Source organism: Lycorma delicatula, chromosome 9, assembly GCF_047948215.1.
Source record: "Lycorma delicatula isolate Av1 chromosome 9, ASM4794821v1, whole genome shotgun sequence".
In the NCBI taxonomy this organism is placed as follows: Eukaryota; Metazoa; Arthropoda; class Insecta; order Hemiptera; family Fulgoridae; genus Lycorma; species Lycorma delicatula.
Genome location: NC_134463.1, coordinates 123,265,905 through 123,291,885, shown reverse-complemented (window position 1 = coordinate 123,291,885; position 25,981 = coordinate 123,265,905). Strand labels below are relative to the sequence as shown.

The following is a 25,981-nucleotide window of genomic DNA, read 5'->3' as shown; positions in this document are numbered from 1 at the left end:
TCTAGTATTAAAAATAAATGCATTAATTCATCTGTAACCTCTATTAAACCACTAGTTATTGCTTGAACCACACTTAATGTTGAACATGCTATTAATGAAAGCGGTTTGGTTACTCTAATGCTATAATAACAAGATTTTTTGTACATTTTTAACTGAAAAGAAAAAACAAAATTGAAAATAATTTAATGATTAAATAAACGTTTAAGTTCTAAAGGAATATCAACATGCCCCCAAGGTAAAGTTAATATGTTATTAACTGCAACACGTTTATCATCATAATTGCTTAATGCTAATTTGTTTACTGTCACAGTTTCAACTAAGTGTTTTTTTGATCGAATCAGTTTCATTTGAACATAAAAGTCTTTGCTATCGTCACTTGCTTTCAATAAACAGTTTCTGTAATGGTTGATATTTAATTTGTTTTTTACTACATTCTTTTTTATTCCTTTAGCTTTTTTCGTAATCCCCTTTGTAGTTGTAAAAGTATATAATTTTGCTCTTAATCCGATAAATTCTTTTATAGGAATGCCGTTACATTCATCCTTAAATTTACCTAAAACTTTTTTATTTTTAATTGAAAAAAGAGGATGTGAAACAGGAAAATCAGACGTATCAAAATACTCAATAAAATTTTCATCTTGTAAATCTTGGTAAAAATCATGAGTCTCTATTTCATAAAAAAAGCTATCGGTGTCCATATAAAGAAGATTAATCTTAGATCTATATTTTTTCTTCATTATATTATAATGAAAATTATACATTAGTGTCTTACTAAGTTCTAACACTGATAGACCCACATACAGAGATTCATCTAATTTTATTTTTTCTTTAGTACACTGAACTGCACAAAGATTTTCATTATATATTATTCTATCTTTAAATGTTGGTTTCGCGATAAGTTTCATCAACCTCTTTTCTGACGAAACCAATTCTAAATTAATACGTTTCCTAACGTTTTCCATACACTTCCCAAATACCGCATTATTCATTAATTTAAATAAGTCTTTTTCAAAATCATTTGTTGCCGATTGTCGATTTATAGTATTTAAATTTATATAGCTTTTTAACCAAGGAGATTGAATAAATTGCAGTATTTTATGTACTTTAGTTACTCTAAGTCCGTTACGAATAGCTTGTTTTAAATTAACATAATGACAAATATAATTATTTTTAGTTTTTAATGTTGTTACTAATTTTGTGTGAGATGAAAAAGGGGGAACTTCATTTATCGGAAGAAACGGAAGATCACTGTGTGTATTATGAAGAAATTCAGGATACTCTACGTCAACTTCAAAAATAAAACCAATTATACCATCATCTTTAAACGATAATATACTATCTGCTATTGATTGTTGAATTTCTTTTTCAACCCATCGAAAACTTTGTTTTGGTAAATGTTGGCTCATTGCCCAACCGTATAAGTTATTGGCATCTAGATATGCTAAATATGTGTGTGGTAATTTATTATCATATTCTTCAGGTATGTAAGGATTGTTTGCCTTCCCATACTTTTTAACACAAACCGATATTCCCCCTCTAATACCCCTTTCTAAAAACATATAAATATCATAATCTGTGATTAATTCAAGTGAAACTCGCGTTTTATAAAGCATAGCATCAAATGAAAAACCAGGAAGTGTAAAGTAATATGCGCAATCTAAGCCATATTCTCTTAAACAAAGTAAACGAAAATTTTCAAATACATCAGCTAAAATAAGAACATCACATTTTAAATAAAGATCACTATATTCACCTAAATTTTTTATATTGAAATGACTCCAAACAGTTTTAGCATGAATATAATCATTTTCATCAATATTTTCTCCTGTAAGCGAACTATAAAATTTCTCTTTAGGTGGTAGCTGAGTATCTTCTAAATCTTCCCAGGAGCTAGTATACTCATAAGGATAAACTCCTTTTCGAGTTTCAAGATGAAGTTCATCTTGTTTAAATGATTTTTTTAAATGAAAAAACTTTTCAGTGGGTAATGTTTTAACTAAATAATCTAAACTAAATGACATAAACCGGATTGAATCAACGAAACGAATAGACATATGGTTACCGATAGTTTTTGTAAATGAAATATACTTCTCAGTAGTATTCGGAATTAAATTTATTCTATTTTCATCATATCCTAATTCTTTAACAATGAAATGCGAATCATAATTTGAGCTGTTATGAAGAAAAACAGGAAGAAATGTTTGATTACGTCTTTGCAAATTACATTTATTACAAAGAGCAGCTCTATATTTACCTGTTAAATGGCAATGATCACGAACTGGAATTACCTGCGAACTGAATTTAATTTCACACATCTGACAAGAAAGTGCGGAATCGAATGCGATTTTATCTTCATCAGTAAATATAATTTTTTTATTAATTTTTAAATAATTATCAATTTTTGAACAAATATCTTTAAGCACTATCATAAATTTTTTAGTAGCATCTTTTCCTCTATATAAGAAAGGAGTCGAAGGTAGAACATTTCGTATAAAATCTGGAACTGATGGAATTGAAACAAAATACAAACAGAAATTCATTGGAATATGGTGTTCCGTAGATACAGTAAAAGATTTATCATTGTTGGGATAGCATGTTGAAACAGGTTTTAATATGCATTCAAAATCTGCATAACAAACAACTGGTACTGCAAAATATGATGAAAATTTTTAAATTTTAACATAGGAGGAAGACCGTTACAATCAACCTCAGGAAGAATAATTTTTGCTGGCGCATTTACTTTACATTTTTCTATATGTTCATTCATTTTTATAGTTGAATATTTATCAGTTTTATAAAATGTAAAACATCTTTTGCAAATAGTAATCCTATGGTTATTCTTGGTTAATTGGGAGCCAATCAGTCTATCAAAATTGGTTATATAACAATAATGAAAAACTTCATTGTTTGTTAAAAGTAGCAAATCAAAATGTTCATTGCGTTCTTGTAAACATACTTTTACTGGAAATATTATTCCTTTCTCATCAAATGAATATACATTTACAGAAACATTATTTTTTTCTTCAAAAATTTTTATCTCGCCTAATGGTGTGGGAAAATTTATACCGTGAAAATCGAATTTATCTAAAAGAGTCTTATATCGCGTATCTACTCTTTCACGATGAGTACCTTTTACAAAACGACAAAGAATAGACCATTTAAAACAAAATTCATCCTCATTCTTAATATTAATAACTGCATGCTTTTGTTGAAATTTACTTGGTAATGGAATGTAACATGAACCTCTTAAAGGACGAAATTTATTTACTCTTACTAATATTCCATCTAAAGTAATAAGAGTCCATCCACTCTGTTTTCCTTCAAAACTAGCTTCCTCCTCAAGCAACTGTTCGGTTGCGTTCTGAATAGCATTATCTATATCATTTATACTGTATATGTCAAAATTATTAGTTTTAAATCCTACATCTTTTATATCACCAGTCATCGGCTTTTTATACGTTAATTCTATCAATATATTAAATTTTACAGAACCATAACGAGCTAATGATTCTGTTAATATTAAAACAATATGTTCACTAGCATTCTGCAACGCTAACCATACATCCGAACATACATCATTATCATTTTTATAATAATACGTTAAAAGATTACATGCAAATGCATTTTCAATTAGAGTAAACTCTCCCATATGCTGAACTGCTTCCAAGCTAACTCTTTTATATTTATTGTCCATTTTCCTTTTTCAATCCTGCGAAAAAAAAATTTAAACAAAAAGGTTAATCAAGTAAAAATTTAATTTTTTTGTTGCATAGGACTTACCTTTGCAACCGGTCTAACTACTTTTTTATACCCGTTTTCAGTTTTTAAATTATCACATGCCAGCGAAATAGTATCATTAATTAATTCGAAGCGTTCATCATTTTCATTAATAACCATCTCCAATTTAGTTTTTACTCTTTTGTATCTATCCTTAAATGATAAACCTTCAATGTCATCTGTCTCAAACAACTCTAGCCTCACCAAATATTTACCTTTTTTTGCTGGTGTCCATGCTAAAAATTGCTTGTCATTTAATTTTATCTCAATTGATTGCGAATAAGTAAATGGCTCACGTTGCGGGATGGCCTCATCCCGCCTCAACAAACGCTATGAAAATAAAGAGTAAATTCGGCGGGAGATTGAAGAAAGCTTCGGTCAGAGGTGTGCGAAAAAAAACTATAAGAAAAAAGGGGAAAGGTGCTTATCTTGAACCGTACCGATCTAAAACCGGATGCGGCGTAAAAAAACACCGGTCTGCAGGTCGCAGTCGTCATCGTCGTCATCATCATCGTCGTCAAAGCAGAAAAAAACATTAAATTTACTACGCAATCTCCCCATTCATCCTTTATCAGATGTGGAGTTAATACGGTTTGCGCGAAAAATTAATTTACCCCACTTCAGAGGTGTTTTCATGCGCGATACTTTACCAGCTAGAATAAATAAATTCGAATCGGGAATAGTGAACTTGGACAGTGTCCTCAATCCGGGTACGCATTGGGTTTGTTATAAAAAACGTAACGCGAACGTGTTTTATTTTGACAGTTACGGTAATTTACAGCCACCTAAAGAGCTAGTCCAACATCCAGTATAATTTAGACCGCAGACAGGATTTTAATTCAGTTGTTTACGGGCATTTGTGTTTAAAGTTTTTGATATGTTCTGCCTAAACGGAAAATCTTCTATACTGTCTGCAGATTTTTTCCCCCCGATAGAACTCGGCGATGCCGCGTGGGAAATCGGCCTGATTGATTTTATGTCATATAATAACATTCAAAATGTAGAAAAAGGAAAAAATTATGTTTTATTACGGTTACCAGGGCAGTAAATCGATAAAGCTTCCGCCGGGGATGTATGAGATTGATGATCTGAAAGTTAAATTGAAACATGGGATGGGCAACTGCGATGAATCGAACGCGACCGACAATGATAAAGGTAAACAACGAAATCGCAATAAAAATGATGCAAAATGTTCGATTAAAATCTTAATCGAACCTACGACGATGCACTCGCGTTTATTTTGTACTGAAATAGTAGATTTTACAAAACCACATTCTATCCGTACTCTTTTGGGATTTGATGAAATGGTCCTACCAGCAAACTTCTGGCATACATCTCAGAAACCTGTTAGTATTTCATCTGTAAATGCGATACGTATAAGTTGTAACATCGCCCGCAGTTCATTTGTAAGCGGAGAAGAAGGTCATATCATTCACGAATTCTATCCCAGAGTTGGACGGGGATATAAGATAATTGAAGTACCGCACAGTGTCATTTATCTTCCGGTCAACACCAAGTCTATACGGAATATAACTGTGCACGTTTATAATCAAAATTCAGAACTGATAAGTTTCGGTGGTGAAGAAGTGACGGTGAGACTGCATTTAAGACGAAGAAACGATGGTGCTGATTTTCGTTGATAAAGCGGAATATAAATTCCCTCCCATAGTCCCGTTAACGACTAGTCAACCTGCGAAGCTTAAACGGTTAACACGAGAAAACGTACGATTTCTGGAATCTTTAGGTTTTAAAGTATTACAACGATGAGCGTACAGATAATAGACGTTGATACTGCGAACGCGGTATTTGATGAAACCATTACGGGTAAAGAATTTCATACTCACTATCCTTAAGCGTCAACTACATTTAATAATAGTGATGAAATAAGAATTCCTGTCCAGCAACAGGATGTATACACGCTTCCGTGCGAAAGTTATTTACTCATCAACGGAACGTATAGTGATGCTAATGGAGCTTCAGATTCAACACTAAAACTATGCAACAATTTTGGCGCGTTTCTTTTCGATGAAATTCGTTATGAAATTGCAGGACAGGAGGTGGATAGGGTGAGAAATGTGGGGATAACTTCAACGATGAAAAATGCTCTATCACTGAGAAACTTCGAAAAAGATTCAATTTTCATGCATGGTTGGTCATCGGTCGGCGTTGAAGATATCCAACCGGTCAACGGTGTATATATCGATGGTGATTCGGCAAAGTTTAAGGTATTACTTCCGCTGAAGATGCTCTTGGGCTTTTTTGAAGATTATAATAAGATACTGCTAAACGTTAAACAGGAACTCATTCTGCTTCGGGCTTCCACTAATAATAATGCTGTTGTCGTTCCAGCTGGAAAAACATTTACCTTCGGAATAACGAAAATTAGTTGGAAAATACCATATGTTAACGTATCGGATGAAAAACGGTTATCACTTCTTAGACTGGTAGATAGGGATGAACCGATTTCGATGATGTTCCGAAAGTGGAACTTGTACGAATACCCAACTCTACCTATCAGTAAAGATGTAATTTGGACAGTTAAAACAACGACGCAGGTGGAAAAACCTCATTATGTTATCATTGGATTTCAAACATCGAGAAAAGGAGACGCAACAAAAAGAGCTTCGAATTTTGATACCATTTCACTTAATAACATACGCTTGTATCTGAATTCTGTATATTATCCTTATGAACACATTCAAGGAGATAGCATTATATTATATGAAATGTTTAAGAGTTTCTATAGATCTTATTATAACAGGAATTCAGCGGCTGCGTTAATTACCCCATCCAAGTACTATGCTATGCCATTAATCTTTATAGATTGTTCAAAACAAAACGACACTTTGAAAACTGGCGCGGTTGATATTAAAATCGAGATAAAAACTTCTACCAACATTCCCGACAACACAACAGCCTATTGTTTGATGATAAGTGATTGCATAATGCAATATTCTCCTTTAACAGGCACAGTCAAAAACGTTTCCTAACCAGTTTAGTCTGTTAGTCGGTAAAGTCAACATGTCTGTCTTTATATCAGACTTTACTTTTTTTCGTTTACCCAACGCTGATGTCTACATTAAAGAATTAGTTTTAATTTCTTTGGATGGACTCCGATTCGAGCAATATCTATTCAAGCCACCTTTTGACTACTATGATATTTCATCTCAAACTACTACAGTTGCAATACAAAACTTTCAGAAACAAATCGGATTCAATTGGAATTCCGGTTTTATTGAACACTTGAGGTTATCAACCATTTTTGAAAATTTAGCACCAATGTGTACTATATACGTAAAGTGCAAAGAAAAGAAAAAAGTGTTAGAACAAATACTAAACAATAAACGGAATATAATAAAAGACCTTGACGGTTACGATTGTCCTCCTATCGATTTATTCGGTTCTTCAATAAATAAAGTATGCCCTTTTGGTGAAAAACATAATTGCGCTATGAAAAAGGCTATATGGTTACACATGTGGTGGAGTGAGCAAAGTAAATTTTATTATATGCTGGAAACGGTGGGAAATGCTATAGAAAAAGCAAAAGAGTGTTATTTAAACAGTCCCGGACGTGACGTTCTCCATCACCTTCCTAAGCAGGTTATTATCGACCTTTACGGAAGGTATGTTCCGCCTAAAATTTATGAGGATATACCCAACTACATGCAACAAGATCCAGACATCAAGATTCATCAACTGTTTCCTGAAGGTGAAAAAGACTGGAGTGAAGAATAATAAATTTTAATTTTAAATAAAATTGTATTTAAAATTTAACATCAAATAAAATATGTATTTGTATTTTGATTATTAAAGAACAATAAATAACTTTAAAAAGAAATAGTTGTTTTTATTTTAGGTTTAATTATCCCTTCTCCTCTAAACAATAAGATTTTGGAATGTATTTAAATGAAATGTTCCATTTGTTACGTTCAGTCTTTAAAACAGTGCAATAAGATGATTATCATATACTTCATAACGTTTTTTGTCACAACAATTTCTGTAAATGCAGATGAATTTGATTCTAATAAATTTCTATTGGACTATGGATATCTCAAAGGAGATAATGCAAGCTTAACTGATGAAAAAGCAGTAAAAGATGCCGTAAAACTGTTTCAAGAATCTTTTCATCTTCCGGTTAATGGGGAGTTAAATAGTAAGACCATCGCTTTCATGCGTGAGCCTCGATGCGGTGTACCAGACATATTACCGTATGCAGTTTCAAGAATCATATGGAGAAAACCAGAACTGAAATGGCACTACCAACGAGCAACGGCTGAAAAGATGAAATTAGCTAACATAGCTTTTGATGAATGGGCAAAGCACACATCGTTAAGTTTCAAACATGATTATTACGGATATAATATCCTAATTTCTGACAAATATGGTATCCACACATGTGCCAAAAACGATAAAGTTCGATGCTCGAGCAGATTTGATGGACCTGGAGGTGTTTTGGCGCATGCGTTTTCTCCTAACACTGCTAACACACCCATAGAAATTCACATTGATGAAGAGGAGAATTGGAATTTTGATCCTGAAGGTAAAGAGGAAAAAGACAAAACCAACCTTCTGAGCACGTTGATGCTTATTATTTTATTTATTTTGCTTATTATTTTATTTATAATTATTTAATTAAATTTAAAAAAAATAAATGCGATTAAAAAAATACTTTATAAATTAAAAATAAATAAATAAAAAATACTTTTAAACAATTAAAATAAATACGATTAAAAAAATACTTTATACAATAAAAAATACTTTTACACAAATAAAATAAATAATATATATAATGAAAAAAATGTCTTCTTCTGTTATTCACTGAAACACAACAAAAAACAATGTTACGATATATGTTATTTTAATTTGTTTCAGATATTACAAAAAAAATTGAAATTGTATCACCGGTAGTTATCCATGCAATAAATAACAACGTCATCCGTCTTCGATGGGACTTGTCTGACTCTGAGGAGATGTATCTCCTTTCAACCCTTCTACAAAAAACGTTAATATTTTTTTTTTGTAAATGTACTGTTTTTATTTTTTTTTTAAAGTAGTCAATATGTACTAAAATTATTCTGTTTCTGCAGGTACGTTGCAGCAAATGTTGAATTGATGAAGCGGACATCTCGAAGACGGAGTAGAAACAACATTCACCAATTTGTACTTGCATGGAAAAACTAGAACGGTGATAAATTTGGACGATAACACCGACGTTGTTGAAGAATCATGGATAGAATCAGTGGAGAAAATTATAGAGACACTGACCAAATTCATCAACAACGGCAGCGGATGGGTAATGAATAAAATAATTTATATTGATTTAAATATTATCCGTTACCGTCCGTTATATGGCGCCTCTAGTTCATTTATAAAAACACCAAAAAAACTTGTAAAAAGAGAGGCAATAGTTAATGTAAAAAATCCGCATGATGAAAAATGTTTCCTATGGTCCGTACTAGCATACCTGCATGACCAACCAGGACGTCACTATCGTCAGAGTTGGTATGCACGCTTTGAACATGAAATTAACATGACCGGGATATCATATCCGTAAAGGTAAAAGACATTGATCGCATCGAGGTGTTGAATCCCACAATAAGCATCAATGTCTACGGCTATAAGGAAGATAACGATCGCGTGTACCCGGTGCGTATTACCGAAAACCGCGATCGTACCCACTGCATACATCTATTGCTGCTTGCAGGGGGAGACGCGAGATAAATCTCACTTCTGCCTTATAAATACCAAACCTGGTATGAACGGGCTATCTCGTCTCCTTTCAGGTCTTACAAAACATCGGTGTAGCAGCCAATATTGCCCTTACTGTTTGCACAGTTTCAGTTCATCAGACCCACTTGTCGCTACACAAAACCTAAACAAACATATGATCGAGTGTAAGCGACACGGTGCACAAAGGATAAGAGTACCCGATCTCGGTAAAGAGAAGGAATGCGTGATGAAGTTTAGGGACTACTCGTCCACGCTACGCGTTTCGTATACGGTGTATGCAGACTTTGAATCATTTGTACATCCGATGGACACTGCCACCCCTAAACCCAACACTAGTTTTACCGATAAGGTAGCCCATCATCTTCCGTCCGGTTACGCCTATGTAATCGTCGACGAGGAAGGACAGATTTGTGAAGGTCCTGTAGTCTACCGAGCGAGACCCGATGGTGAAAATATCGTTGAAAAGATGCTGGATGAATTGCTCGATCATGCCGATAGATTGCAGCAAATTATGATTACCGAAAAACCGATGGTGATGACTCCCGAAGACACTGAAACATTTCAAAGTGCTACCGAGTGTTTTCTTTGTCATTGTGAGTTGACCGATGACCGTGAACGTCATCACTCGCATACCACAGGACGGTTTCTCGGTGCATGTCATAACGAGTGCAATTTAAATTGTAAGCGCACCGAGCATATCCCAGTATTTTTTCATAACCTCCGCGGTTACGATGGCCATCATATAGTTCAAGCTTTGGGAAAATATAAGGACGATGTAAAAATAAACTGTATCGCCAACACGTCCGAGCGATTACAGTCTCTGTCCGTCGGTCCCTTGAGGTTCTTGGACTTTTTACAATTTCTTTCGTCGTCCCTCGATAAACTTGTGGAAAATCTTGTAAAAGATTGTCAGGACAAAGACACCGTATTTAAACGTCTCACAAACTGTTACCCGCTACCCGAGAAAAGAGATTGTTTAATCCGTAAAGGCGTTTACCCGTACGAGTACATGACCCATATAAACAAGTTTTTCGAAACCCAACTTCCACCGCAGACGGCATTTTACAGTACGCTAAGAAGAGAGAACATAACGGATGATGATTACGTCCACACTCAAAACGTGTGGGAATCGTTTGACTGCAATACGTTAGGCGATTACCACGATCTTTATCTTCTTAGCGACATATTATTGTTGGCAGACGTCTTTGAAAATTTCCGAAGTACGTCTATGCAATATTACGGTTTGGACACCTGTCACTTTTACTCCACCCCCCCTTTCACGTGGAATGCCATGTTAAAATTTACCCGACAAAACTTGGAACTGTTGACCGACATAGATATCCATCTGTTTGTCGAAAAAGGAACACGAGGCGGTGTAGCCATGATTTCAAACAGGTACGCCAAGGCGAACAATCCCAACATTCCAGATCAGTATGACCCATCCGAACCCACATCCTGGGTTCAATATTACGATTGCAAACACCTTTACGGGACAGCCATGGTTGAGCCCTTGCCACACGCTAATTTTAGGTGGTTGAGTACTGAAGAGATTGACAATCTCGATATTAACAGCGTTTGCGATCGTGGTGAAAACGGCTACATCTTAGAAGTGGATCTTGAGTATCCACAAGAATTGCACGATCGTCACAAGGATTACCCTCTTGCACCAGAACGATTAGTACGAACCGATGATATGCTGTCCCCCTATTTGAAGGACATAAAGAGATGTCCCGTAAAGAAATTAATGACAACATTGTACGACAAACAAAAATACGTTTTACATTACAGAAACCTAAAGTTGTACACTCGACTAGGACTGAAAGTGAAAAACATTCACAGAGTTCTGGAATTCTCCCATTCGCCTTGGTTGAAACCGTACATCGACTTCAATACTGAAAAGCGTGCACAAGCACGAAACAGTTTTGAAAAGGACATTTTTAAGTTGATGAACAACGCGGTGTATGGCAAGTCCTTAGAAAACGTACGAAACAGAATAGACTTCCAACTGGTCACTAACGAACGTAAATTGGATAAGGTGATTGCAAAACCGAGAGTTAAGGCTTGGTACATCTATAACAAGGATGTCGTTGGGGTAAGTCTGAAGAAAACGGAGAATTTTCTCAATCGTCCGATCTACATCGGATTTACCGTATTGGACATTAGCAAAATGATCATGTACGAATTCCACTATGACTACATGGTGGAAAAGTACGGTCATAATATAAATCTTCTAATGACCGATACGGACAGTCTGATGTATCATATCGTAACCGATAACGTTTACAACGATATTCTTCACGATATCGATCGGTTCGATACTTCAGATTACCCTCGCGATCACGCATGTTTTAGTAATAGTAATAAGAAACAACTTGGTAAATTCAAAAACGAAATGAATGGAAAAGCTATTCGTGAATTTGTCGGACTTCGTGCTACGATGTATAGCATTCTCGAATTCGACAAGAAAGAGAAGAATGTAGCAAAGGGTATTCCTAGAGTATCCATTGCAAAGGATCTTAGACACGATCTGTACAAAAAAAGTCTTTTTAATGATTCTGTTACGTATACAAGCGCTTACGGAATCATAAGCACTTTGCACAATATATTTTCCATTAACAAGTCAAAGAAATCGCTTTCACCTTACGACGATAAACGTTACATATTAGAAAACAAAATTGACACTATTCCTTACGGTCATTATAGCATAAAAAAAGAAAAGTACCCGCCAATGACAACACTTCCCGAAAGAGACCGAAAATCGAAAACGATGTCCTCATAGCCCATGGTCATGACTACATACAAAGAAGCCAGAGAACCGAAGACCACATAGACCACGATCATAACTATTTTTAATATTTTTTTATCATGCGGCTATATATTGCCTTTCTTTTTTATAAGTGAAAAAAATTATTTGTAAAAAAAATAGGACAAAGTATATATCTAATTGCATAAATCACTTTTTTCAAAAAAATTTAATGTAAAAAAATATGAAATAAAGTATATATCTAATAATATAAATGACTTTTTTTATTTTAAGTGAAAAAAAATTATTTGTAAAAAAATATGACAAAGTATGTATCTAATTATATAAATCACCTTTTCCCAAAAAAATTTAATGTAAAAAAATATGAAATAATATAAATGACTTTTCTTTAAAAAAATTATAATTACTTACATCAATTACTGTCGTCGTCTCACTCTCTAATCCGATGGTATCCACACATATCTCGTCGACAGAAGGGACAATTCCTACTATATCTTGCTAATTTTCTTACACAGTCTTCGCAGTATCGATGACCGCAACCCGACAACTCAAAAGTAACCGATTCTGTTAAACAGATCGGACATCTGTCGGTTGTCGTGTTACCATCTTCGACCTCAAAAGACTGTCTTGAATTATTAGCGTCAACCTGTTGTAGAATTCTACTTACAGTTCTACAATAAGGTCGACGGGGTGTCGAATTAACATCCACGTCTGTGACCTCCGGCCGACGACACACCCGAACACATGACATTGTTGTTGACATTGTTGTGTACGACGAACACGATGACTGATGCTACTGCTACTCTGACCACTATCACCATCGATAATCTCGTGTATTATCTGCAGTTCATTGTCTGGTAATGGCGATTGTGGTGGTTGATTGTCATTGTTATTGCTGATGTTGTCGTCGTTGGTGGCCGGATTGAAATCTTTGTGGACCCATCGGATTCTGCCTCTTCCTCTGGATGGTTCGATGGTGACGGTGATAATGGTGGTGGTGGTGCGTCGTGGTTGAAACGGGCAACTAATTTCATTGCCCGTCGTCTCGCCCTCAATATCCCATTCGTCAAGTCATTCGACGCGTGTTCGACCTCCGAGTGATCATAAATATTTCTGACTATTCGGTCTTTAATCACAAGCAGGTCTTGAAAGGCGCTCATCAACTCATCAATTTCGTGCTGTACCGTATAATAAGTCATTGTGAACACATCTTCAATACGTAATGTTGACATGTAAAATGTTGAAGTCAGAATGATACTTATATACATACAAAAAGAAATATTAAGTAAACTGCAATCTTATCAATTTAGTTTATGTACTGTTTTTAATTGCAGTGTCAGCGATAACAAGTACGCGGTTACCAATTAGCTTTATACAAAAAAAAGAAATAATAAGTAAACTGCAATCTTATCAATTTAGTTTATGTACTGTTTTTAATTTTATTAAAATACAATTTTAATTGCAGTGTGAGCGATAACAACTATGCGGTTTTGATAAAACTTCTTATAACAAATAAATATAATTATTAAATAAATTAAATTTTATATAACTTATCAGCGGAAGTTGCATTCAGATAAAAAAATAATTGGAAAATAAAATAAATTGCATACGATAATTTAATCGCGGTTATAAAGTCAACTCTTTGTATAAATTTTATTTTCGGAACTTGTATTCAGATAAAAAATAATTGGAAAATAAAACAAGTTAATTTTTTAAGAGATAAAAAATATTATTCGAAACTTTATTCATTCTTGCGTTAACACTCAATCATAATGGAACGTTCTTTTTATGATAGAGTCCATACATTTTACAGGGTTACTAGAAACGGTAACAAAAAGATTTATACGTTGTTATGGCCACATATGGACAATCCGTTACTTTCCCCCCTGATCCTAGCTATGCATGGATTCAGGTACGAAGGTATCGACGATATGGTCAGATGTGACTATTGTCGTATACGTTTGTTTAAATGGGAAGAGACAGACAATCCGTATGTGGAACATACACAGCGTATGCCATCTTGTCCGTTTTTTCGGTAACCGTTTAAAATGTAAAACGACACTTTATGTAAAACGGTCCTTCTCAGGACCACCCTAAACCCCCCGAATCGATCACACATTAAATCTTTAACCGATCTGCACATATGTGCAGATCGATTAATGATTTATCAATGTTATCGATACGGCCGGTGCCAAGGCCGGGATATAAGAGTGGTGAGGCGGGTAAAAAAAAATAAAGAAATAAAGATCCTTTTTTCTTCCTATTCCTATCCAAACATACACACACGAAATACGGTCAGTACAACAATGAACGTCAAGGCGTCAATAGCTAAAGAGCTCCATCGACAGGCGCGTCGAAACTACCCCACAAGACGCGTTGAACTTAAAGGTATTTCAGACCTATATCAAGCTGACTTTGTTGAGATGATACCGTATGCTAAATCGAACAAAGGTTATCGTTACATACTGACGATGATAAATTGTTTTTCTAAACTAGCATCTGCCGTACCGATTAAAACCAAAACCGGTACGGAGATCGCTATGCCCTCAAACCCATATTGGATAAACACAAGATGCGACATTTTCAAACCGATTTGGGTAAAGAGTTCTACAATCCGTCGGTTAAACGACTATTACAGTCGTACAATATAAATCACTATTCCACACATTCGGATAAAAAAGCGTCGATAGTCGAACGGTTTAATTGAACACTGAAAACGATGATGTGGAGAAAATTTACCGAACAAGGAACCTACAGGTGGTTAGAATTACTACCGAAATTGATCGCAAAATACAACAACACCAGTCACCGCACTATCGGAATGAAACCGAAAGATGTAAATAAGCGAAACCAAGCCGCTGTTTTACAGCGGTTAAATACGGTACTCGATCGAAAACCTACTTTACCGAAATACAATGTCGGCGATCGAGTGCGTATAAGCAAATTTAAAAAGACATTCGCCAAAGGATATCTACCGAATTGGACGAATGAAATATTTATCGTACATAAGGTACATGATAATACGCGTCCGTGTACTTACACGTTGATCGATGTTCACGGTGAGGTGGTGAGCGGTAAATTTTACGCTGAAGAGCTCACTAAAACTAACGTTACAAATAATGTGTATTTAGTCGAGAAAGTCTTACGAAGAAATAAGCTATTTGTAAAGTGGCAAGGGTTCGATGGAAAACACAACAGTTGGATACATAAGGCGGATTTGGTGTAGTGAATCGATCAGTCATAAACATGAAGTTGGAACGTCAACAGGTCGGTAATATTACGCTAGAAAACTTCGACGATTATACAGGAGCCGGGTGTGGAGAGGGAAAAAGGTCTCGTTCTGGACCTCTTCTACCGAATACAATCAGATGTATTATCTGCGGACCGTCTAATTACGGAAAAACAAATGTCCTATTCAACTTGCTGTTCTCACCGGACGGTTTACGATTCAGAAATATTTACGTGTTTTCTAAATCGCTGTACCAACCGAAATATAAGTTTCTAGAACAAGTCATGACTGGTGTCCCGGAGATCGGCTTTTTTGCATACTCAGAAAACGATCATGTGATGGCACCCGACGAAGCGGAACCGAACTCGATAATGATTTTCGACGATGTAGCTTGCGAAAAGCAACATAATATTCGCAAGTACTTTGCGATGGGGCGACACAACAACATCGATAGCTTTTATTTGACTCAGACATATTCCAGTGCCGGGAAGCACCTTGTACGGGACAACGCAAATCTCCTTCTTATATTCAAACAAGACGATCTCAATTTACGTCACATATATCAAGATCATGTAAATACCGATATGAAATTCGATCGGTTTAAAAGTCTGTGTGGTGTTGCATGGAGAAAACCTCATGGATTTTTGGTTGTGGATAAGGAGAGCGATATCGATGCTGGACGATATAGAGTAGGCTTCGATGTTTTTGTAAAAGAGATCAGTTGATAGTCGGTAACAATGGCAAGCATACACACCTACGAGGACGGAACACCGTACGCTAACGCCATACGTTTTAGACAAAAACCGCAAAACAACTTTTGTTCCAAATATTTTAGAGACCGTCAGAAGTTTTGCGGTAACTACGTCTGTCGTAAAGTGAACTACTGTGAAAATAAAGACCGACGATGCTGGCGACATGTAAAAAGAATGAATCGTGACTATCCGTTGGTCGTTCTGTTGATGATTACTAGCGAAGGTAAGATTTTCAATAAGCGTATATGGTTAAAATTTTTAGAAGAATGTGACAAATACGAGATGCCAATCGAACTGGTGATATACGATAAAAACATGTTCAACACCACAATTCGACACGGATGGAACTTTATTTCAAGATTTAGACCCTCTCCACTCGTATACAAAAAGCCTTTATTGGAACTTCGAAACCGGCATGCATCTATGGACTACACAAACGTTTACATGCACATGTTGGAATACGGTAGTCGTCTAGAAGGAGCGAGATGCTGTATAGTGATCACAGAACGAACTATTCCGATCAGATCGCCAAGAACGTTGTACCGCTTAGCGTTATCATACGGTAGAAAATGTTTTGTGGACACGGCTTACGGAGTACAATTTACCGACGACGTACCGGAAATATTACCGATAAGACGAGGAGGATTACCGTTCGACATCGTGAACAACAGGGCGCAGGCGCTCTTTTCTGGCGAGTTTCTAAACGAAGCGCTACCTACGTTGCGATTATACACCGATTCGTTCGGATTGAGGTACAACGAACGACGCGAACTGTTTGAAATCTAAAACGAAGATCTGCTGCGAAAATGGTGCGAATATGCAGGAGCGAAACCGGACGAATTTTGGTTGTTGAATAGCTATCTGTTGCATTTACATTCGGAAGGTGACCGTCATCCGATCAGACGACTTTCCACACGGTACTTGACAAAGGTACCACAACGCGATCACTCAACGGTTGTGGATATTCCGCTGTGGGTTGGAAATGTAAAAAGGGCTGTTGTCTTTAAAGACACAAGCACGAAACTCATGATACCGTCTATCGATCAGGGTGTGACACAATATTACCGCGAATTGTGCAATACCAATCGTCGTCCGACAAGAATGACTGTTTCGTTAATCGATGTTATACGTTTTCTACGCAGAACCAAAAAACATGCAGTGTTCTTTAGATCGGTGGAACTAGGATGGTGATGTGATCGACTGTTTTCCTATCATTCGTAACCACGATGTCGAACAAGAACGAGGTCGATATGCCATCCTCGTCGTCGTCTGCGAAGTTGGTAGTGGAAATCAATATAATACGAGATTCGATTAAACGAAAACATCGCGCTATTACGCAAGGAATAACGGAATCGGAACAAGTTATTGAAAAGCAATTTAAGCCTATTGTCGGATTGCTCCGAGAACTTAATCAATCGTTTAAACAAAAGTACGATGTTAAAAAAGAACAAGAAGAGAATGCTAATGGAGTGGTTGAAAAAAAGGAGGAGGTGGTGGAAGAGACACCGACGGTTATGAGAAGACTCTTTAAAACACCGACGTCGGAAAAACAGTTCGTGAAACCTGTAGACCCGTCGACACCGAAAACGATGGGGTTTCGTGCAAAACATTTCTTGGATCGTACCGTAACGGATAAAGGTAAAAAAATAGACGGAGTTAAAAACATTGACGATCAATGGATGATCGGAACAAAGCCACTCCAGTTCAAAGGAAATAAAATAGTTATCGACAACAAGACGTATAGCGGTTCCAAAGGTTTATATCAATTGATTTTTTAATGAGCCTGTAGATTATACAAACAAAGATTTAAATAACTATAAGAAAATATTAGAAACTACTGAGGCGCATAAAAGTCAAAATACCGGTCGCATAATTTCCAGTCGATCGTTAAAGTACAAGAATATTATCAAAAGACTGTTTCCTCGTACGCATCTTTCGTCGGAAAGCGGTCATGAAGACGGAAGTCCAATAACCGGATCGGGTCTGTTGATGAGAGCGAAGAAAACGGTTAGACCGGATTACGTTTACTGGGACGATCCGAACGAACTGTGCGATAGACTGCGACTTTTATTGGCTTCGAAACGTGCGGGTCATACCGGTCATAATAACGAAATAGTTTCGATCGTAGAACTACAAGAAGGCGGATACATAAAGGAGGGTAGTACAGGGAAATTTTTTATTTTAAACATTCTGAAGATGAGTATCGACAAGTTCGGTCGTTCTCGGGTTGGAAGCGCAACCGCCCAACCACCACCAACTCGAATTGTCGAAACGTTTGACAAAACCGCCGATGGAGATTTCGATATCAAGAAAAGACGTTTGTGCAACGTTGGACCGCCTGTTGAAGATGATGATGGTGCAACAATCGGTCACGTTAAGAAAATGTTCGTAAAGCAAAGCGAGTTGAATAATAAATACTTACCCACGGTTTCACCGATGGACAACAACGCACTCTCCTTTTCAAAGAGGCGATTGTGCGATATCGCCGATCCAATTGTAAAAACAGACGCCGTAACTGTCGACTATTTACGAAAAAACCTTTTCGGTAAAAATGAGACAATTAACGCGAGAGGTTGCGTTATCGCAAATGCTGGTGCACCAATTAATAGCACGGATCTCACTACAAAGTCATACGTAGACAAAGTGACAAATGGGATTTTTACGAGAAAAGTCGGTGTTGTGGATATCCAAAAAAGTGTTATAACAAACGCCAAGGCACCTGTTGAGTTGACTGACCTCGCGACTGAAGGATATGTCGATCTAATGAGGGGTCAATTGAAGAAAAAGATGGTGGAAGAGTACGTAATGCATAGCGATCTAAATCGTGTATTTTTAGCGAAGAGTTTTAAAGATGATGACAACGCAATTAATTATCAAAATAAGCGATTATGTAGAGTCGGTGATCATGTCGAAAAGACGGACGTTGCAACAAAGTCCTACGTAGACGATATGGAATTACATATACAAAAATTGCTTACTGCGACTAAGGGATATATCGATGACACACTATTTAGGTTCTACAAATTTCTATTAAACATTAACGACAACGCTAACAGAAACTTAAATCAACAAACGCTTATGAGTGTACTATCCGCTGACAATCATCACCAAAGCGATTCTGCAAACACAATTCTAAGTAGTAAAGATACAATGGAGAACGAGGATGGGACAAAAAATATGGTGCGTCCACCGATCACTGATAAGACATTGAAAAATGAGGATGTTTCTGCAAACACAGTTCTAAGTATTAAAGATACAATGGAGAATGAGGATGTGACAAAAAATATGGTGCGTCCACCGATCACTGATAAGACATTGAAGAATGAGGATGTTAATAAAAATATGATACGTCCCCCGGTCTCGGATGATGTGAATAAAAATATGGTACGATTGCCGAACACGGATCCAATGTAAGATGGTGGAATGTAGTTAACAAGCTCATTGTCAGTCCGACATGGCAAGAGTGAGGAGGTCAAAACGTTCTTCTCCTGTTCGAAAGGGTAAGGTGAGAAGATCTAAACGAATAGCCAGTCTTAAACGAGGCGGTGGACTGTTAACAACTCTAACAGCAGGAGCTGCAGGAGCGTTGGGATCTTATATTGGCGATAAAGCATTAAAAGGCGTCAAAAAGGTTGTGGGTAAGGTTGTAAATAAAGGGATCGATTTACTACCGATAGTTACATATTCCGGGATATCAGTACTGCGGACCGGGAACGAATTTAAAAAAACGATTAAAGAGAGGCGATCCCGGTGTAAACAAGTTGGACGCCGCTTGTAAAGAACACGATATCGCATACGCAACGTACAGCGATAACGAAAGAAGAGCGGCAGCAGATCGTAAATTAGCCGATAGCGCTTGGGAAAGAGTTAAAGCTAAGGATTCAAGTATCACGGAAAAAGCTACGGCATTGGCGGTTACAAACGCGATGAAATTAAAAGCAAAGTTCGGCGGTGGAAGAGTACGAAGACGAAGAAGACGATCAAAAAGGAGTAATATAAAACGCCTTGTCGAAATGATGAAACAAAAAGCGGGCGCTGCAGGGCAGGGATTATACCTTAAGCCCTACCCTTTGACCGGATCGGGGATGGGCGGTAAAAAAAAACGTCGTTGTCGTCGTCGTCTCCAATAAAGGGAATACCAGTGCGACCGCTATCGAACATAGAACTAATGTGGTACGCGAGAAGACTAAATATAGCAAATTTTAGAGAAGTCTTCATGTTGGACGCATTACTCACACAACCGTAGACTAACGAAACTGCGATTGTTAATCTTGACCGCAGTACCGGTCATGGAACACACTGGGTATGTTATAGAAAACGTGGACGGATGGTGGACTATTTCGATAGTTTCGGTAATTTGCGTCCACCTAACGAATTGATGCGTTATTTTCCACTCGATTCGATTATAAATTTCAATTATAACGCCAGACAGAATATAAACACGGTTATCTGCGGTCATTTATGTCTTGAATTTCTCAGTCGTGATTCGTCAGCCTACAGGTAAACATGTTCTGCATAAGTGGAAATACGTCGTTCTTACACGCTACATTCTTTCCGTCATTGGATTTGTCTGATGGCGAATGGGAATTGGCGTTGATAAACTTAACCACATACAACTCGATTCCAAATGTCGAAGAGGGAATCAACAACACACTTACTGTTGTACCAAAAAAAACCTCAAAAACCGATTAAGCTGACACTAGCGACCGGATCGTACGAAGTGGATGATATCGCGATGAACTCGCGATATCACGAACTTGAGCGATGAACTCAAAGACAAAAGCAAAATAGATTTACTTATGCGTCCGAATAACAACACGTTAAAATGCGAACTTAAATGCAGTGCCGCGATCGATTTGACATCAACGGATAGTTTGGCACCGTTGTTGGGGTTCGAGAAAACTAATTTGACGGCGAATATATGGCACGAGTCATCGAAGCCAGTCGCCATTAACAACGTGAACTCCGTACGGGTCGAATGCAACCTTATACGAGGCTCTTATACGAACGGATCAGAGGGACACGTGTTGCACGAATTCACGCTAAGCGTACCGCCTGGTTTCAAAATAATCGAATCGCCGAAGAATATAATCTATCTACCGGTGAATACGAAGAGCTTAGACGAGATCGCCATAAAGAGTACCGATCAAGACGGAAAACCGATAAACTTTCGCGGTGAAACCGTTACGGTGAGATTGCATTTACAAAGGAAAACGAAGTAAAACGAAAGCCAATAAATGGGGTTAATATACAATAGCGCTGGTACTAGTAGCGAAACGTCACGCAAACCGATCAGTCTACGTGCAAACACCAAAGCGTTAACATCGCGTAACGTGTTGTTTCTTCGAAAACTTGGTTTTACAGTTTTGGTGAATCGTAATGGCAGCGATGGAAGCGAATATGTTGGACGTCGGTGAAAGTGTTTCGTTCGACAACACGATCACACAGTACGAATATCATACCCATCTACCGTACGCTTCGTCGACTTACAACAACAACGATGAAATCCGGATTCCGATACACCAACAAGATGTGTACACGTTACCGCATAAAAGCTATTTGATGGTTGAAGGTGCGTTAACTACTAAAGCAGGCGATAAAAAGGCAACGGAATCGACTTTAACAAACAACGCGATACCGTTTCTCTTCGAAGAGATACGATACGAGATAAACGGCGCGGAAATGTGTCGCGTACAAAAGTTAGGAATAACGACAACGATAAAGAATATTCTTTCCTTGCGTAAAAGCGAAGAAAATATTTTGGAAAACTTTGGAAAACTGGTGGAAGTTCAAAGCTACGGATAAGTTCGATTTAGTTGAAACCACTGGAAGATTTTGTTTCTATGTACCGCTGCGTATGCTGATGGGTTTCGCCGAAGACTACAAACACATAATATTGAACGTCAAACAAGAATTGGTCTTGCTTAGATCTTCCAGCGATGTGAACGCATTAGTGTCTTCCAAAGAGGCACCTGATTCTAAGGTGAAAGTGACTAAGATAGCGTGGAAAATTCCGTATGTTCACGTTGCCGATACGATGCGATTGCAATTGTTGAAGGTCGTAGAACGAGATAGACCGTTAGCGATTGCTTTTCGTACATGGCAGATCCACGAATATCCGGCTCTACTACAAACAAACATACATTCATGGACGGTAAAAACATGTGCGCAAACGGAGAAACCGAGATACGTGATATTCGGTTTACAGACGGACAGAAAGGATAAAGCTACAAAATCATTGACGCTCTTCGATATGTGCGAGTTGGTAAACGTTCGTCTGTATTTGAATTCGCAGTACTATCCGTACGACAATCTACAGGGAGATGTGAATATGATGTATGAAATGTTCGCCAGCTTTCGGTCCGCCTATTATAACAAACCGGAAAACGAATGTCCCGCTTACAGTTTGGCGGATTTCAAGGCCAGTGTACCGTTAATAGTTATCGACTGTTCCCGTCAGAACGAATCGCTTAAAACAGGAACAGTAGATGTACGTATCGATTTCGATACCAAAAACAATATACCAGCCAATACGACTGCCTACTGTCTCATTATACATGATAGCATCGTCACATACACTCCGCTCACTGGAATAGTGAAAAAACTTATGTAATGCGGGAGGTATTTGAGATCGATCAATTAGGTGGTGGACGGGGAGAGGAACGTAAAAAGCAAATATTGTCAACGTGGCGACAGTTTACGAAATGGCTGATAACATTTAGTGTATTTAAAACGGGTATTGCAGTTGGAATAATCGTAACACTGTTACTGGGCGACTTTTCGCATGAATCTTGTACAACGATGAAACCGATACGGTGTAGTGACTTTTTCTGCACAATCGCCGGTTAACATACCGTTAGTATGGTGTAATTCATCGTCTGTGGAGGTTTTGCCCATTTTTTACAACGCTACAGTATCACCATCATCTTCAAAAACGTGTCTGCTGGCGTAGTTAGCAACAACACTACATCATCACCTTCAGAAAAAACAATAGTGTTACCAAAGGTAAACATCGACAAAACCGCATTGAAGAGGAAAACCATAGTGAATGTAAAATCATCATTACCTTCAGCGAAGACAACAGTGTTACCAAAGGTAAACGCTACCAATATCTCATTACCTAACATAACGTTACATGCACATGATGATGCTGACTATGATGATGCTGACTATGATGGTCCTCTAAACGAAGAAGAAGAAGAACAGGTGGAGGGGGTAACCCCCACCACTTCTACTTTGAAAGTATAAAAAGGCTTAATCCGACTGCGTACACAAATCAGTAGTTGTTGAGCATCCGTCATGGAAGGAAGTGGTGTTTATTCGCCAGACGACGTTTAATCGTTACTATTCATGAACGATTCTTTGCATAACATCGATTGCCATCCTGAAGTTACGAAACCGACTGAGAAGGAGGTTAAATCGAAAGCAACGAAGATCCGCAAAAGGAGAAATCCGCGTAAAAAATCTTATGATAAACCTTCTTCAGTTGAACACACGATCACAAAGCCCAAGACCAATAAGAAGCAGAAGAAGAAGGACAAAAAGAAGGCGGATAAGGGGAACGAAGGGATATCCCCCACCAACATTGTGATTTCATAGACATCGTCGGTGGTTACATATCGCCATCCTCATACACGGATGAGCGATCGTCATGGAAGGAGTTATCGAGTATCACGGCTTTCTCGGCAAACGAGGTGAGTTTATAGTTAAAGAACTTGCTGTTGTCGGTGATGGAAACTATATGATTCTTCACTTTCGATCACCGTACCCAAAGTCTGAGTTGATATCTAAATACAAACGGATGGCCGGATGGTTGGAGGAATTTTCACAAAATCGATTGGAATTACGGCGAAGTCGTATACAACGACGATATCATGAAGGCGTTATGTTCGCATTTTGCCACAATACACACCAAAGGGCTGGAGAAAGTGGAATTTTTGCGACGGTTTCATAACGATGTTCGTCAGATACCGGACGGCGCACCGAAACCGAATTCAAATTATATCGTAAATTGTCCGTACCACACGCACAAGGAGAGTGGAAAATGTGCGTTACAAGCCGGTTGTTTCTACATGGAGTGGTTGAAGATGTGTAAAAAGCCGTTGGATCTGATGAGAGAAGCCGATCGATTGCGATCGTTTGCGAACACAAACGGGGAAAACAAAGAGGAATTGGCAAAAAACGGTTATTACTATTCCTTCAACGAATTGTGTGTAAAATGTTGTTGGTGTAACGAAAGGATGGATGTGCATCACCACTCAACTAGTTGTCAAAACTGCATCAAGGAAAACGTACCGCTTTCGTTTGAACATGTTGTTCCACGCCGAGTACCGCTGTAGAGCTCAGTCTGCTGCAAGATGTTGATGAATCAACATCTTTGGTTAGAGATCTCAATTATAGTTATTGCCTTCCATCTTGGTTTTATGCCAGGAATATTATTTATGCTTGCACTGAATCACTTGCAAACATTTACAAAAAAAAATTAAAAAAATATAAAAAAAGATTCGAGTGTTTTACAGTAGGCCTATTGGGGAGAGATTTCACTCATGTAAAAAAAAATCTCAACGCACCACGGTTGCTACCTCGTGGGTGGTGTGGAAACGTAACCGTTTTTTTTTAAATTTAAAATAACAAGCGGGAAATAACAGGAAGTACAGTCCATAACAGTCGCACTGATAAGGTATATATATTTGTCGCTCTGCTCACTACAACATTCATTTCACAACACAGCTGCACATCAGACGAACATGGGTGAGAGAACATCGACATCATTCGAACTTGCTAAAGCAAGAGTGGTTTCCAGTATTAGAAACTTGGTGCGCAGTATCTCCAGTGTGAAGGGTGCAGATGTACTCTTTTTAGAATCGCTTAGTGAGGCATTAAGAAATGTGAAATGTGCAGTAGAACGAGGTGTTATACGAGATGAGGATTTGACCAGTACACTGCGATGTAAAATATGTCTGATTGCACGTGTAGGAGCAACGATACTACCGTGCGGTCACACATTCTGCATAGATTGTGTACGGTATTTAATACAACACAACCTTCCATGTGGGATGTGTAGACAAGCGGTGACTGGCTATATAAAAATCTATTTCAACTAGTCACCTCTCCGTCTTTCCCAAACTGTCCTTTTCAGGACAACAACACATTACACAAACAACACAAAATTACACGCGTAGACAAAACAAAAAACACTTTAAACCCCCATACAATAAATTGTAACTAATTATTGTTTTTTAATTTAAAAAAAAACGATATTTATTTACATTTATTGAATGTAGTGGTTCCAAGGCCCGTGACACGATATGATATTGGATTTATCCACTATCAATTGTGTTACAAATGGTGAGGAGAGTGTTTTATAGTAAACCTATTGCATTTTTTCTCCATAAAAGTCCTTCCGATGTGTAATTCCATCCGCAGTTTAGCGATGGACGTTGACATAGCCGCATCGGTGTGGACGATTAGATTTTTTCCGAATCGCCACGTAAGAACGTTGCGTCATCTTATGAAACTTACAATTGCTGCTTTTCCTCACGCAACAAGTATTACCGCAGACATACACCGTTTCAATACGATTAGAGTGGTTTTCAATTACGACGCCACTTACGCTGAACTTCACGACGGTTTACAAGAATATTTAGACAGTTTAAAAATAGATACTGTAGACGGCTTGTGTAGACATTATATTAATTATAGTGACGACCCGATATAGTAGCGATGAAA

At 37.4% G+C, this 25,981-nt stretch overlaps 2 protein-coding genes across 2 annotated transcripts in view; one reads left to right on the top strand and one right to left on the bottom strand.

Annotated features, from left to right (window-relative positions):
- Positions 1-25,981, bottom strand: part of LOC142330086 (uncharacterized) — a 387,582-nt gene that overhangs the window by 316,014 nt on the left and 45,587 nt on the right. The gene's annotated exons all lie outside the window — the stretch shown is intronic.
- LOC142330744 (matrix metalloproteinase-27-like) lies at positions 7,732-13,741 on the top strand. The gene is made up of 2 exons (XM_075376191.1): positions 7,732-8,317; positions 13,737-13,741. The coding sequence occupies exons 1-2, from the start codon at positions 7,732-7,734 to the stop codon at positions 13,739-13,741; spliced, it is 591 nt and encodes a 196-aa protein (XP_075232306.1).

Bases quoted from the DNA above. Each gene is read 5' to 3' on its own strand.
- LOC142330744 (XM_075376191.1), top strand. From the start codon at position 7,732: ATGATTATCATATACTTCATAACGTTTTTTGTCACAACAATTTCTGTA.